At 28.0% G+C, this 16,287-nt stretch overlaps 4 protein-coding genes across 4 annotated transcripts; 2 read left to right on the forward strand and 2 right to left on the reverse strand.

Moving 5' to 3' along the window:
- Window positions 1-837: 837 nt before the first annotated feature.
- Window positions 838-1,743, forward strand: PGO_122860 (hypothetical protein, conserved; the record flags this gene model as incomplete). Its single annotated transcript, XM_028689076.1, has 1 exon — window positions 838-1,743. The coding sequence occupies one exon, from the start codon at window positions 838-840 to the stop codon at window positions 1,741-1,743; it is 906 nt and encodes a 301-aa protein (XP_028544877.1).
- A 2,218-nt stretch (window positions 1,744-3,961) lies between these two features.
- On the reverse strand, window positions 3,962-8,821 carry PGO_122870 (hypothetical protein, conserved; the record flags this gene model as incomplete). The annotated part of the gene is made up of 1 exon (XM_028689077.1): window positions 3,962-8,821. One exon carries the CDS (start codon window positions 8,819-8,821, stop codon window positions 3,962-3,964), a length of 4,860 nt encoding a protein of 1,619 aa, XP_028544878.1.
- Window positions 8,822-10,566: 1,745 nt separating this feature from the next.
- On the reverse strand, window positions 10,567-11,361 carry PGO_122880 (ribonuclease P protein subunit RPR2; the record flags this gene model as incomplete). The annotated part of the gene is made up of 1 exon (XM_028689078.1): window positions 10,567-11,361. The coding sequence occupies one exon, from the start codon at window positions 11,359-11,361 to the stop codon at window positions 10,567-10,569; it is 795 nt and encodes a 264-aa protein (XP_028544879.1).
- Window positions 11,362-12,890: 1,529 nt separating this feature from the next.
- On the forward strand, window positions 12,891-16,009 carry PGO_122890 (hypothetical protein, conserved; the record flags this gene model as incomplete). Its single annotated transcript, XM_028689079.1, has 15 exons — window positions 12,891-13,116; window positions 13,244-13,311; window positions 13,523-13,631; window positions 13,747-13,800; window positions 13,936-13,978; window positions 14,170-14,235; window positions 14,353-14,458; window positions 14,600-14,621; window positions 14,795-14,842; window positions 15,019-15,084; window positions 15,207-15,241; window positions 15,340-15,356; window positions 15,517-15,580; window positions 15,769-15,809; window positions 15,994-16,009. The coding sequence occupies 15 exons, from the start codon at window positions 12,891-12,893 to the stop codon at window positions 16,007-16,009; spliced, it is 981 nt and encodes a 326-aa protein (XP_028544880.1).
- Window positions 16,010-16,287: the final 278 nt, after the last annotated feature.

Consider the following 16,287-nt stretch of genomic DNA (forward strand, 5'->3'; position numbering starts at 1 on the left):
ACAATAGGCTACAAAATGATTGAAAAGAACAACTTAAAAAGAAGGAAAAAAAAAAAAAAAAAATATATAGGCTATGGAAAACGAATGACATTGAATTAAAACATAACAATTTCTGATTTAAAGCAGTATTAATTTTTTTTTTTTTTTTTTTTTAATCCCTTTTTTTTGTTATTAATAACACAGTAATGTGGTTTTTATTTGTGTATACATATGATGTGCATATATTGAGTGAATATTTTATATATATATATATATACATATATATGGCGCACATAAATATATATAAAAAAAATATGCATATATAATTTAATAAAACACACGCATGTTATAAATGTGCGCATTCTGCATGCTGAACATATTTTATTCAAAAAATATTAGCTTCATTTACAATTTTAATTGCCTTTCAGTTTTTTGTTTTTGTTCCTTTGATCACTGCATTGCAGGTGATTTTATGTGCTTATACATATGTATACACTTGCCAACTGCCGGAAGAAAAGGAATTTCAATAAAAAATTTACATTAAAATTGAAAGAGAAAGAAACAAGTATGGCAGGAACAGTTACAACAAAGTGCACAAATTTGTGGAATAGCACGGGAGATTTTCACAATTGCTAAAGGGTAAATATAGGGAGAGGTTAACAACCGTGCGTAAGGCTAACAGCAAGAGAATTAACCCAGCGGACAAATACCTATACACATGAATATATATATGTATATATATCGAACGAAGACACTAATGCAAGCCCCCACGTGTGCATATTAACCAAGGATATATGCAACAAACACCCCTGTAGATAACCAACAAAAATGAATTAGCACATTGCAAGGAAAAACAAAATGAGCAACAGTGATGTTAACAAATTAATCAATGAAAACATTCAGAGCGAAGATACATACAAGGAGGACAAGATAAAAATTGCCAATAAGCTAGTTAAAAATTTTTCTCTTTTGAAAGAATTAAATTTATTAAGTACCATAAAGAGTGAAATAGAAGAAGCAAAAGAAAAAGGAGACCATGTTACGAATGTTATTAAGAAGGAAGACATAACTTATGATGACAAAAATGTAATTTATGCAAATAGGTACATTATCGATTTTTTGCAGCTGAAAGAACAAAATGCGATGAAAGAAAGTATGAACGAAAAAAGAAAAAGTGAATTAAGCAAATATTTCGAAGTCAATGTATTAAACGAAAAAGATATGATAAATATTAGCAACACATTACAAGTAAACGAATTAAACCTTTCTACATATGCAGAAAATATTATGGGATGTGATGAACTAAATAATTTCAATATTTTTAATAGGGAATTGTTCGTGAAACATATTGATATACCAACATCAGATATGAACAAATCTGCTGATTTAAAAATTTTGCAAATCTTAAAATTGTTAATTAAAAATTATAACAACTCTTTAAATTTAATTAAATTACAACAAAATGTGATAAATGACTTTATTTTTTACACACATAATTTGTTAAAGAATAAAAAAAAACTAATTAAAAAAAACGAACATTTAATTAAGAATAACTCTGTTAATTCTCACTTAAAAACGGAACTAACAAAGAGACATTCAGCTGATTTTAAATATTTACCCTTTACTAATGAAGAAAACATTTCTTCCATATATAGAACCCAAATTGATTTATATAGAAAACATATTAGCCATTTGTATAATGAAAATGATATTTTGAAAAAATATTTAAATAAATACAATGTGCAAAGTGGGTATAATGCCTAACTGATAAAAAAGGAAAAAAAAAAAAAAAAAAAAAAAAAATTAAATAATACACTTAATTTAATTAAAATAAATAAGAAAACCATTCTCCTCTATCATACAATTTACCCTTTTTAGGAATTTTTTCACCTATAAACAATTTATTTCCCTTGTTTTTTAATTTTTTTTTTTTTTTTTTTTTTTTTTTTTTCGTTCTTCCTATGTCTTTGAAAAAACTGTTAATAGCTAATTTGACAAAAATGATATTTTTATTATCCTTATAAAAATATCGTTCTTTTTTAATTTATGAAAAGTTATCTTATTTTTTCAAAGTATCTCAAAGGTATAAAAAATATTCACAACATTATTTACACTTAGACACCAACAAAGGTAGCATTTTTTTTTTTTGACCCCCTCAGTGAAGAGACAAAAAAAAAAAAAAAAAAAAAAAAAAAAAGGAAAAACAAAACAAAATTAAAAAAAAAACGGTTAAACAAAAAAAAAAAAAAAAAAAAAAAAAAAAAAAAAAAAAAAAAAAAAAAAAAAAAAAAAAAAAAAAAAAAAAAAAAAAAAAAAAAAAAAAAAAAAAAAAAAAAAAAAAAAATTGAATAATACACTTAATTTAATTCACATTAATAAGAAAGCCATTCTCCTCTATCATACAATTTACCCTTTTTAGGAATTTTTTCACCTATAAACAATTTATTTCCCTTGTTTTTTAATTTTTTTTTTTTTTTTTTTTTTTTTTTTTTCGTTCTTCCTATGTCTTTGAAAAAACTGTTAATAGCTAATTTGACAAAAATGATATTTTTATTATCCTTATAAAAATATCGTTCTTTTTTAATTTATGAAAAGTTATCTTATTTTTTCAAAGTATCTCAAAGGTATAAAAAATATTCACAACATTATTTACACTTAGACACCAACAAAGGTAGCATTTTTTTTTTTTGACCCCCTCAGTGAAGAAACAAAAAAAAAAAAAAAAAAGCAAAATAAGGCAAAGCAAAGCACAATTAAGAAAAATACGGTTACACACAAAAAAAAAAATAAATAAAATAAAGTAAAACAAAGCAGAACAAAACAAAATAAAGCAAAACAAAGCAAAATAAAGCAAAACAAAATAAAACAAAACAAAACAAAAGTGATGAAACCTTTTGTTCATATAAAATATGTCAATTTTTTACGTTTTGCTCATATGAAACAATTCAATTTCATAGAAGCTAAAAGAAACGTTGCGCAGAAAAAATTTCCATTTTTAAAGTCTATGTCTAAGTTTGATATATGCATGTTACATATTCTTATGCGGTCATTGCTTGTGCATGCATAATATGTATGTGTATGCATGGCCAGCAGAGGGAAATGAAAAGCAAAAAATGGCTCAGCAGCACGCGTATCACATATTGTCCTGCACATATATACAGGTGCAGCATGATACTTGTTTTAAAAACAAAAGAAAAAAAAAAAAAAAATATATATATATATATAAACAGAATCAAAATAAAACGGTTCAATCAAAAGTAGAATATAATATAATAAAATAAAACGAAATAAAACAAAAGAGTAACTTAATGGAATATGTGTCATAACCTTTTAGTCTAATTAATGTGAATGTTAACATTAATGGCTTTTAAAATTTATCCCATAATCTTCAAGCAGATAAATAAAAAGCTTCAAGGATGTGTAAAAACACCATACACTTGCAAGACGGACTAAACAACAAATTAAAAAAAAAAAAAAAAAAGAAAAGGTAAAGTAATGATAGAACAATACAAAAACACGGTGTATTTGCATACCAAAATTTGTAGCGTTAACACGTAGAGGAAAATATATACTATCTTTCCTTTAACCATAAAATAAATAATTACGCAAATGTTAGGCTATGAAATTTTAATAACACAAAAGAACTATCAAAATAAATGAGAACAAGAACAAAAATAAAAAAAAAATGTCAACATTTAATAATGAGAATCGATGGATATATAGCTTTGTTAAAATATTGAAAAAAATGTATTCTATATCTATAGAGTTAAAAAAAAATGTTCTGCGGATGCTGTGCCATGCTCAGTTTTTCTATGTATTCATTTTTATGTGTGCTATATTTGTGTATATTTTATAATTTATTATTCACAGATGCGCATATTTCTGACACAGTATTTTTCCAAATTGAGAAATTATCTATCATAAAACATATCTGGTTTGAGAAGGAGACTATTACCATATAACAATTTATCGTTGTTTCCTTTTATATACAACTGCAATAGTTCGCTATTGTTCCACATGATGGTCTTCTTTTTAATTCCAAATGGTTACTAGTATTTATAAATGATTTACTGCTGTACAATCCAGGATTCATATTACTGTTTAGATGTGTATTGCTCCTGTTCATTCGATTATCCATGTGGCTGCTCAGTGGATTGCTCAATTGGCTATCCATTCGTCTGCCCATTTGGTTACTCAGTTGGCTATCCATTCGTCTGCCCATTTGATTACTCAGTTGACTATCCATTCGTCTGCCCATTTGGTTACTCAGTTGACTATCCATTCGTCTGTTCATTGGTCCTTCCTTAGTGCTTCTCCCATTGCTGCTCATCTGCCCAATTGGGTAGTGTTCCCTGTTTGGCGTCCAATTTGAGGTGAATAAATCTGATTCATATACATTTGACAACTTTATGCTATTACTTGGCATATGTGATATTTGTGAATTCGTGTTTAATGGAATATATTTATTATTCACGTTGAACAGTGAGCTAAAGTTTTGTACAGCTGGTTCTTTTCTCTCATAAAAATGATCAGTTTTATTATTTCCCGCTGAACAACATTTGTCAAATATCCAATTAGAATTTTGTATAACCCCACTTGGTGTTCTTCCCACTGGCTTTTTCGTGTGTAAATTATTTACATTCAGATTTGGTTCACCTTTCTCTGACAACTCAGTGGGTGGTTCTAGCATCACTTGAACTGATAAATTTCTTAAAGTGTTTGTTGATTTCAGCCTGTTAAAATTGAATAGAGAAGCGTTTCTTAATTTTAAAATTTCCATATTTTCTTCTCTACGTTTTCTTTCTTCTTCACCTCTTGTACTAGAAGAAGTACTCTCTTTATGTAAAGTCGTGGTTATTGGCTCTTCTTCTTTTAATTTGCTCTCATTTTTACATTCCACAGATTTCATACTTGGGTTAGAGACAATTTTTTTGACGTTCATATTTACTACTTTATTTTTAAGAACATCATCTACATGTACAGTGCTTCGCATGTTTCCATTCATGCGGCTACTAATTTTTTTTTTCTTTTTTTTCATTTTTTTGGATGCCACAGAAGGGGTAGCAATAGAATGGGGCATATTATTGTCAGACGAGTCTATGTTGGATATTTCTGGCTTGCTATGGGAAAAACTATTTGATATTTCGAATCCTCCTATTCTTGGTGTTACGTAATCATTGTTCCATTTATCCTTAAAAGATTTCATTTTCAATAATTCCTTTTCAAGTAAAGAGTCATTACCCCCTTCTTCCTCTGCGACTTTATTATTCCCATTACTACCTATTGATTTATATTTCTTTGAAATCTTTTTATCTTTCAATTTGGTTAAACTGCTTGATTCTTTTTGCAATATTTCCGATTTTAATTTTTTCATTTTTTTTTCCATTTTTATTTGTGATATTGCACTTTTTATCTTTTTTGAACTGCTCAACTTTGCAACTTTTTTAACTGCTTTTTCTTCTACGTTTGATATATCATCACTTATGTTTATCTTTTTGCTTGACTTGGACTTTTGTTTTTTTAACGATTTGGACGGTTTCAAAGAACTATTTATTTTCTTATTCATTTCTTGAAATCCCTTACTAGATCCCATTTCGTTCTTGCGAATAGGAGATGGTTTCTTATTTTTATTATCACTCTCGTCGCAGGAACTTAATTTACTCATACTTAAATTGTTTGATTTTCCACTTAGTTTTATTATTTTTGAGCTTAATAACTTTCTTATAAATAACCCATCTTCTTTTGGTTCATTTTTTTTATTATTTTGCTCGGATATGTTATGAATATTTTCTGATTTTGAAGATACAATTGGGTTATCCATGTCTATTGCTGTCTCATTAATGTTATCAGTCTTCGATTTACTCAGCACTTTTTTTTTCAAAATAGACGAAGCATTTTTAATGGATGCCAAAGAAACTTTTTTGGGAATATTTTTACTAGGAATGATATCATTTTCTGAATCTTTCTTCATATTTTTATCACTTATAGATCCGTTTATCTTTTTTAAAAGTTTTTTTTTTTCTACATCTATTTCTTTCATAGAATTTTTACTTAATGTAGCTTTCTTAAGGCCACTAGCCTTTTTCAAAAATAAGGTGCTTTTTCTTTGTGGTGAATTCTTGTCAATGCTACTTTTGATTAATTCACTGTTTTTTTCATTTTTTACGTTCTTTTTTTCCTTTACACTATCGTTGACATCTGTTTTAAATTTTAATAAAGCTGGGATGCCTTTCATCGTTGCCTTGTGTTTTAAGGCTAACTCTGATTTTACGTTTTGCTTCACATTCAACGGTGCCTTTACACTTTGCTTCATGCTCATAGGTGCCTTTAAACTTTGCTTTACGTTAAAAGCTGGTTTCATACTTTGCTTGGCTTTCAATGGAGACGCCACCGTTACTTCCTCATCTTTTGATAATACATTACCTCCTTTCTTTGTAACCTTTTTATTTAGTTTCTGACCTGTTTCTGACTTTAACTCAAGTTTTGTTTTTTTCATATCCTTTTCCTCGTTCAAAGTTTCGATTGGTTCTTTTTTTTTTTGGAGGCTTTTCTTTTTCTCATCTAATTCTAGGTTCTTTAATTCTTTTGTTTGTTCTGTTGGTAGTACTTTTTCTTCTGTTTTATCATTCATTTGATCTTCTTTTTTGCTCATCTCCTCTCCCAGTTTGTCCTTATCGTCCAATTTTTCCTTATCGTCCAATTTTTCCTTGTCGTCCAATTTTTCCTTATCGTCCAATTTTTCCTTATCATCCAATTTTTCCTTATCGTCTAATTTTTCCTTATCGTCCAATTTTTCCTTATCGTCCAATTTTTCCTTATCATCCAATTTTTCCTTATCGTCTAATTCCACGTCTTCTTTTGTTCTTTCCACTACTCCCTCCTCTGGCTCTAAAATTTTTTGATTGATTAAAATCTCTTCCCCACCTTTGGCATCTGCATTTTTTTCTTCTTTTTCTCCATTTTCTTTGTTAAAATTGTTATCACCATGGCCCACCTTTTTTTCCATTTCTGCTTCTGCGATTTCCTTTACATCAGCTACTCTTCCTTCATTCTTGGTTTCTCTTTCTGTCAAATCATTTATATCTTTTCCATGTTTATTTATTTCAAATTCATTTTTTTCTTCTTGTGTTTTTTCTCTTTCTTTTTTTCGTTCTATGTCAGTTACTATGCGTTCCTCATTTTCTATCTGAGATTGTTCCTCCTTGATATCATCATTTGTTTTGTTCTGTTCATTGTCCATTTCGTCACTTGTCTTGGTATATTCCTCCTTTTTGTAATTTTTTTCATTATCCACAGTTGAGTTATCGTTTAATTTGGGGGAAATAATGTCTAGCGATCCTTCGGAAAACTGTGCCTTCTTATCCTGTACATTTTTAAGTAATAATTTTTTCTTTCTTTCTTTTTCTTTAGTTTTTGATTCACTTTCTAACTTGGAAGTTGGTTTTATTGCTAAAATTTTCCTTGTGTCCAAAATTGCTTTTCCTCTTTTAATAGCTTCCATTTTTAAGGAATTAATTTTTTGAGTATTTTTTGGTTTTTCTATAAATTTCCGAGTGATTAATAAGTTTTTTTTTGCATTACTAGTAGGATTATTTGTTCTTTCTTTCTTCGATATCACATATTCATCGGTTTCCTTGGTTTTTATTTCTGCAGCCTTCTTTAGATAATGTAGTGTGTGTTTTATATTACCCTTAGGCGGTGCCTTGTGTTTAACACTTTTCTCTTTAACCAAAAAAGGCATAATTTTTGGTGGAATCTTTAAAGGTGTTCTTTCTTTTACGAGCATTACTTTCCCTTTTTCGTCCTTATTAATTTCTTTAGAAGGTACAAAATTCGTTTTAAGCATTTCTTTGGGTTTTATTTTTGGCACTTCTGGTGGTGGAACCTTTTTTGATAAATTTCTAAAAATATTTTTTCCTTTATCATTATGTAACATTTTTCCGATAATTTCATCCTTGTTAAGGTTAGTTTTGTTCAATATATTTGGTGAATTTATGGGCGACTTAATTAGTAAAGGTGGTCTTTTTTGAATAATTGTTGATTTAGACAATACTGGAATTTTTTGAGCAAATGTATTATTATTTTTGCTGTTTTGCATATTTATTCCCTTTGAAAAGACTTTCGAAACTGCTTTATTTGGAATACTAAATGCACGTTTACTAATCATTGTATTTTCGTTTTCTTCTCTCAATTTTATATTTTCCATACTCATATTTTTTGCAAAATCTTTGGCATTAAGAACCTGCAAAAGCCCTTTCACTTCGATGTATAATGGCTCGTTGTTCGTAGGTGGGGAAGGTGCTTTGGGGGAAACGGTGACCTCCGCACATTGGCTTGTAGAAACATTCTCTAAGCCCTTTCCTTCATTATGTGGAAAATCCTCTTTCTTTTTTTCATCTTTTTCACTTTTATTTTCTTCTTCGACTAAATTGGATGCATTTTTCTCATCCATATTATTCATATTCACGTTATTAGGATTTACGTTATTCACATCCAAGTTATTCTCATCTTCATTAATTTCAATATTTTCAGTTAACTTTTCAGCAGAGAGTTCCTTTGAAATATTTTGGTTTTCCAATTCGGTCGCATTGATACTAGTATCCGTATTACAATTGTTACTCTTGTTCAAAGAGTCTAAATTTGTTCCTGTGCTTGTGTCATTTACAATATCATTAACAGCATTTAAAGCATTTTGATTCGTTTCTGCGCTTGCAATTTTTTCTTCTTCATCTCCCTTCTGTGGGTTTTCACTCTGCGTTTCGTTTTTTGTAGTCACACTCTCCTGTCTTTCATTTAATGAATCAGCTGACGGATCCGTGTTATTATTGTCGTTTAAATCCATCACTAATGTGTTTATTCATTACAGCTGGTGTATATAAAGCTCTTTTGTTTTGTTTTATTTTGTTTGATTTTATTTTATTTTTTAATCTTATTTTTTAATTTTATTTTTTCTTCTTTATACTACACAAATTAGGCAGTTAAAAGTAACTACACAAAACAAACAAGGGGAATGATATATTTTACAGTTGTGTGCATGTGTATGTATGTGTAAAAAAACATCACAATTTTAAGTACAAAAAAAATGTGTAGAGAATAAAAAAAAAAATAAAATAATAATTTTAAAGCGTATTGTTGTTGTAATATTATGTCCACAAAAAAAAAAAAGGAAAAAAAAAAAAGCTATTTTGAAATTTGTTAGTGTACACTTTATCCTTTTGCTTGTAGCTATGAGAAGAAATATGCACAAAAAAAAAAAAAAAAAAAAAAAAAAAAGCTATTACATAAACATGTAATGTGCACACATGCCCATGTGAAAAAAAGGGCTGTAGATGATAGCTTGGTAACAAAAAAAAAAAAAAAAATATATATATATATATATATGTATATATATATTAAAATGAGATGAATGAAAAGAAATAAGTTTAATTGCAAATATTTTGACAAATTCATATATTCCTGCAAAAATATTTATAACAGAATTTTTGTACATTAAAAATATAAATAATATGTGAATGCACCAACAGATACAATCAAGATTGTTGCAGTGTTGTAAAAAAAAAAAAAAAAGAAGTGATAGCTAGCTTTCGATGTTTTAACTTAATTTTAACCATATAAAATTATTGCATGGTCATATTTTTATTTAACTGAAAGGCGCAAATTTTATGTTTATCGTTTCTGTTCATAAAAAAAAAAAATAAGATAAACTATTTTTTGTTCTGCTAATCCCCAATGCATATATTTCATATATATAAAACTTATCAGCTGAATTTTTAAGCTTTAACAAATACGTATTAAGTGGTACGAACTGTTACTTGTGGAAAGTAACTTTTAAGCACAAAGGTGTATCATTTGGGCATAAAAAAAAGCTTTGTGAACTTTTATCAAAAAAGAAGTGCCAATTTTGCATTTGTATGTGTAAATGTGTACATATATATATGTCCCCGCGCACACACACATATGCACCAAATGATAAGATTGCTTAAAATGAGTACCTTAATTCCCACAAAATCTGCAAATCAGGATAAATTTATGAGCGGTTTTTAATAAACAAGGATTCTGATGAACATTTTTTTTTCCATTTTATGAATGAGAAAAAGGATCATGTTGTAAAAATCTGAATACTTTAAAAAAGAAAAAAAAAAGAAAAAAAGTGGAATATTTTAAAATGTTCTTTATAATTGGTATCCTTATTGTTGGTACCTTTGCCATAAAATAAAAAAAAAAAAAAAACTAAATTTTACATGCTTATTTATGGAAAATAATGATTGCTTGTAACTTTGTTTATTTTGTTTCACTTTTTTTTTTTGTTTTTTTTTGCATTCTTCGTATTTCTAGTTTTAAAAGAACTAAATTTAGAATTTCTATAAAGGTTTGTGTGCATGCAAAGGGGCAGGTGTTTTTTTTTTTTTTTTTTCTTCATTTTAAAATATATAAAACTTTTTTATAAATTAATCAGAATTTTTGTTCAAATTTGTAGAGCACCCCTTGGGTAATATTATATATATATATTTTCCAAACATTTGAAGGACACATTTTTGCACATATACGCGCAAAAAGGGTACACATGTTACTTCCCTGTCTAACACATTAATCTTCTTTCTCATGTGTACTGACTAAATTATTATCATAAACAAATTTTGTGTCATGTTGACAATGGTTACACCGATAAGAAACCAAATATTCATCTCTTGACTTCACATTAAAATTGTTATTAGCACATGGAGTGGGGTCCTTCACGAGTTCACTTTTTTTATTTCCTTTTTTCCTTAAATTCAGTGGATTAACTGAAACTTTACAAGTAGCACTTGGAATAAGAACTGAATTACATTTTTTGCAGAAAAGTTTTTTGAATTTTTTGTCATGTTTTATTAAAAATTTGTTAGAAAGTTTTCTCATGGTTTTAATATATTCCCTTGAAATGTCCGGGTTAAATTCATTCATTAGAAATGATGACTGTAATAGATAATTTATTCTAACCATTTGTTTTGCGGGTTTTGTCATTTCTCCCTGGTCATTGAGTTTTTTTTTTCTTTCTTTTTTTTTTCTTTTTTTTCTGTTTGGTTCATTTATATGTGATTTAGTCTTTTCTTCCGCTTCTTCAGTGTTTATTTCGTCATTTTTGTTTAGTAAAACGTCCTTTTTCTCAAGTATATTTACGTCATCAGGAAAATATTCCAAGGTATTCCTGTCCTTGGTAGTATCACACCTTTTCCATGCATTTCCGTTGTTAACAACAGCGCAAGTACCTTTTAATTGATCACTTTGAAAATTTTCATCCGCGTACAACTCATTCAACTTTCTTTTTAACGTGTTAGAGTTTTCGTTGTTTTTTGATATTGAGTTTTCCACGATATATTCCTTTTCATTTTTTGGATTGTTCATGTTTTTCATAAATGGAAAGTTCTGTTTTCATATTAAGTAATATGTTTACACATGGTTCGTATGGTTACATTTTATCGTTGCAACTGGTTAGATATATATATGTATATATATACACAAATATATACAAAATGTGCTAATTTATATGATACGTCCTAAAAATTAGGATAACAGAAAGTTTCAACATGCTCCCGTGGTAGTGGGTATGTGCAGGCATAAGATAATTACATGCAAGTATATACATATGTGTATGCAAGTACAGCCCACATAAATATGTGCTTATACTTTGAATTTGAAGTAAAAGATTGCTTGAATTCAAAGAATTACAGGCTATTGATGTATTTTCGTGGAAAGGGAGAATACAGCGTCCACGTGTGGTTTACAAAAAGATTCTTTGTGCTCTCTTAAAAGAAAGTTTTAATTTGTTCTACTATATAACAGGGAATTGTGCATATGAGGAGGTGCACTTGTTGCTATTTCTTCCTTTGCTTCGCATTGTTTTGTCACGCATGTATATTTGGTCAAGAATGCTCCAAAGAGAATCCTATGAAAAGTTCTTTTGAAAATTTCGAAATATTTGAAAGAATTAAATCACTTTAATTCTTTGAAAATTTTGGAGTTGCTCATATGTGCGATTTTTTTTTTTTTTTTTTTTTTTTTCCCCTTCCCCTATCCTTTAATTTTAACGCATTTTTTAGAAACCAGTGTTGTTGAATTTTTGCCACATTATATATTGTACTTCATAGTGTTCAGTTCTTTTTGTTTTCAGGTAAAATTATTTTTTTGTCATTTTGAATAAGCTATATAAAATGACAGATAAAGACAAAATTAAGAAAAATGAAGCATACAAGTCTTACAATAGCTTATTTTTACATTTGTTTGTTCAATATACACAGAAAACGATTTTTGATGAAGTTTGTAAAAAATGGAAAACATATAAAAAGATTTGCGAATTTTCAAAATTAATACATCTCGCTCCCTTCCGAATAACTGTAAAATGAAATATAAAATGGGTAATAAACAGTGGTCGTGTTATCCCAAGTGACAACAGCGTGAAGCCAAAGTGTTCACCAATTTTGTTAATACATCTCGAATTAACTTAGTGTTAAATGTATTATCATTAAAACAGGAGAAAATTGAGAGAAAAAAAAAAAAAAAATTAGCAAATAAGTTTGAATACTCTAAAATGTTTTATTCATAAAAAATATATGCATATATATGTATATATATATTACCAATATGTGTATTTTTTTTTTTTTTTTACCCCCCCCTCCCCCTCTCTTTTGTTTTCAATCGTCCGTCTTTTTAGAAAACCTCTGTGTAGGTACACACAACTTATTAGCAGTTATTATTTATTTATTTTTTCTTTTTGCAATCGTAAATTAAGAACTGCAATTATTTATATGCTATTTATAACTTAGGAAATTATATGATGATTTAAAATAATATTCCATTTAGAAAGTTTGAAAATTGTACATTTTAATTTATTATACCTGTGTAATTCTACTATATTCTATATTTTGTGTTCGAAAATGAATGATTTAAGAATAATCCGATTTATTGTGTTAATTATTACACTGTGTAGTTATACAATATACTGTCAAAAAAAAAAAGATGAAATCTTAAATGATTCTTTAAAAATTTTAACTGGAAAATTAAATGAAAAGATAAATCTGTATTGCGGACATACGCAGTCCATTCACATTTTAGATGCTAGCTATGGAAATCCTTCTGTTGATAATATTTTGATAAAAAAAAGTTACTCCTCTTACACAAATACCCTTTCGCATGAAAATAGGCCTATACGAATATACGTTATACATATTGCCAAACTTTATAAATGAACAAATGTAACGAAAATTTTGTATTATTTGGATTCTGCTAGATTCCTTAGATGCACCACATACCATACCTGTTGTCCAAATGATGTGTGAAGGGAAACACAGTTGTGAGGTAAAAATGTATAAATTCAAGTAGTTACATAGTTGATGGTCATTTCAGTGAACATGAATTTATTAGGAGGCGGTGGAGGGTTATATATATTAATCTAGTTTTTTTTTTTTTTTTTTTTTTTTTTTTTTTTTTTTTTTTTTTTTTTTTTTTTTTTTTTCGCATCATTCTTGTTATTCTTCCCCATACTTATGCATTTTCACCCCTTTTCAAGATCCATGTTAATGATGAAACATTCAAAATCCTTTCCGTGATAAAGGATTTCCACAAGCTTATAATAAAATACGTGTGCAAGTCTACTGAACTAAAGACCTTCCCAGCATGTATAATAAACAGATTTTCATAATTTTGCATTTTTGAAAATGAAGCAATAATGTTATCTTGGCATGTGTTGTGCACAACTAATGTATATCACATTTAATATAATGTTCGCTATAGACAATGTAAAGGCCAGAAGGGGAGGGGACAACATTTGGAATGTAGAATTTCAAGGTTTTTTTATAAAAAATATAAAAAAAAAAAAAAACAATCTAATTTTAGTGAAGATGTAAATTTTTTTTTTTTTTTTTTTTTTTTTCCATGTTCTCGTTTTACTTTTCAATATTTTTTCCTTTTCTAACTTCACAGATGAAACATTAAACAAGGAGCGTTATCTTCATGTAAATGACATGTAAATTTTCGTTATACTAAAAGTGTGTGCTTCAAAAGAAGAGTAAATGAGAAAATATACAAATAGGATCATTCGTAAATGTGTAAATATATGAACACATAAATACAGAAATGTGCCCATGCAGAGAGTTGCCATTTTTGTCGATTCTTCCTGTAAATACTTTTCCTATCCGTAACAAACACATTTTGCAGAAGTGCCATTTGTGAAAAACCTTTGCTTAAAAAAAAATATGTACATATAAACGAGGCAGAGCATGAGTAAGGGAGAAATAAATTTCTAATTGTACCATGTCTTATTTTATTTTTAACTTTCTTCTATATTATTCTATGAATATATTTATATCTCCTTTTTTTTGTGCACCACTCTTCAATCAGATGTAACAACTTAATCAATTGTGTGTTCATAGTTTTTAACTATGATACTTACACATTATGTGAATCCTCCTCTTACAAAAATGCGATAGTTCAGAAAAATTCCAGGGTAAGTAAACGATTTATGTACATGCATATGAACAGGCCATAGGAAAAGTGTTTATCAAGCAAAATTGGAATATTTGCCACAAATTTAAAGAAAAAACACGTGTATTATTTTTCTTCTTTTTTTCTTTCCCTTTCTTATCAGATTTATATAAAAATGTCTTACAGTAAACGAAAAAAAAAAAAAAGTGTATTTTCCCTGGGTGCCACTTTGTTTTTAAATATGGAGTAGAGTCAAAAATTAGGGGGAGCAAAATGAGTGCATGCATGAATACACACGAGCATACATAAATTGCACATGCCCATATCCACGTGAGCATACTTTTACTTCTTCTAACAGTTAGTGGACACTTACCCCAAAACTATGGAGTATTTCCAAATGTGCAAGGTGAAAAAGAAAACATTTCTTTACCAACCTTTGGGGCACGGTGTATATATATATATCTATAAAACACTCCCCTACCCCCCCCCCACCCCCCTTTTCCTATCTGAACTTCTTGACATGTTGTATAGTTATTCGAAATGTTTGCGAAACGATATTCCTCTTTTTATGTAATATTACAGGGGTGTGCGAAAAGAATAATGTCCTTTATGAAATAAACTCAGCCTTCAACTTAGATGACATATATGGTATGGTGGCATAATGGACATACATAATTCTACTGAACAACAAGCAGCAATGTACAAAATGTCTAAAAAGTGTAAAATAAAATGAATACACATTATTTATTTATTTTTTAAATTCCTTTTAGAAAAGTGCAAAGAGATCAATTGTGACTACTTCACGGTAACAACTTTTAAAAACATTTTGTAAAAAGAAAAAAAAAAAAAAAAAAAGGTACAAATAAATACATTGTTACGTTTTTTTTTTTTTTTCATCTTCAGATGTCTACAGCTAATGGGTAAGTACAAGCAGCTCCTATTTGCTCACGACAAAATGAGAATGATGAAAAATATGGAAGAAAGAAGATAGCAACTATAGGAAGACGTGGCAAAGGTAAAAAGTATAAACCTAGTTATAAACTCTTAATTTTTTTTTTTTTTTTTTTTTTTTTCTGAAAGATTAAAAGGGGCATCAAAAAAATTCAGAAATCATGCTTGGTTCTGCAAGGGATACCCAAAATATGTAAGCAATATCTCAAGTATTGTAAAAAGGCATGCACACATGGATGTTTTGAAAAAAAATACGTCTTAATTTTTCCCTCCTTTAACCATTGATCAAATAATTTATAAATAAAAATATATATATATATATATATATATATATATATATATATATAATAATAATAATAATAATAATAACTCGAATTTTAGGTTTCACATGAGGGTTTTATTTTTGGGAAAAATAATAAAAAGTAATTTTCGAAAAGAGGAATAAAAATAAAAAACATCACCCTTTTGTCATTTTTATATTCACATTAAAAATTTGTTTTCATAAAAAAATTGAATATAACATATATGCTTATTAACTTAACGGTGTGGATTAATAATTTCATGCATTTTTAATATTTATTCTTTTTTTAAATTTTCAGCTCGGAGGGACCTAAACAAATAATGAGTAAAGAAAAAAAAAAAAAAAAAAAAAGGAAACAATTTTACAATTATTCGTGAAACAACAGCTATTTGGATAATGCTAAATGATCCTCACATCAGTTGCAAAACCTCATGTGCACCACTTATAATTTGTTATTGACCACAGCTATAGTTTTTTTCCACCTTGTGCTGTGAATAATATTTTGCTTATTTGTGTAGGTGCAACGATAATAATATAAGCATGGCTACGTACATATATTATTTAAGTGCATAACAATATACATTTGCACAAATGCGTAT

Source organism: Plasmodium gonderi, assembly GCF_002157705.1.
Source record: "Plasmodium gonderi DNA, contig: Chr12, whole genome shotgun sequence".
NCBI classification, from domain to species: Eukaryota; Apicomplexa; class Aconoidasida; order Haemosporida; family Plasmodiidae; genus Plasmodium; species Plasmodium gonderi.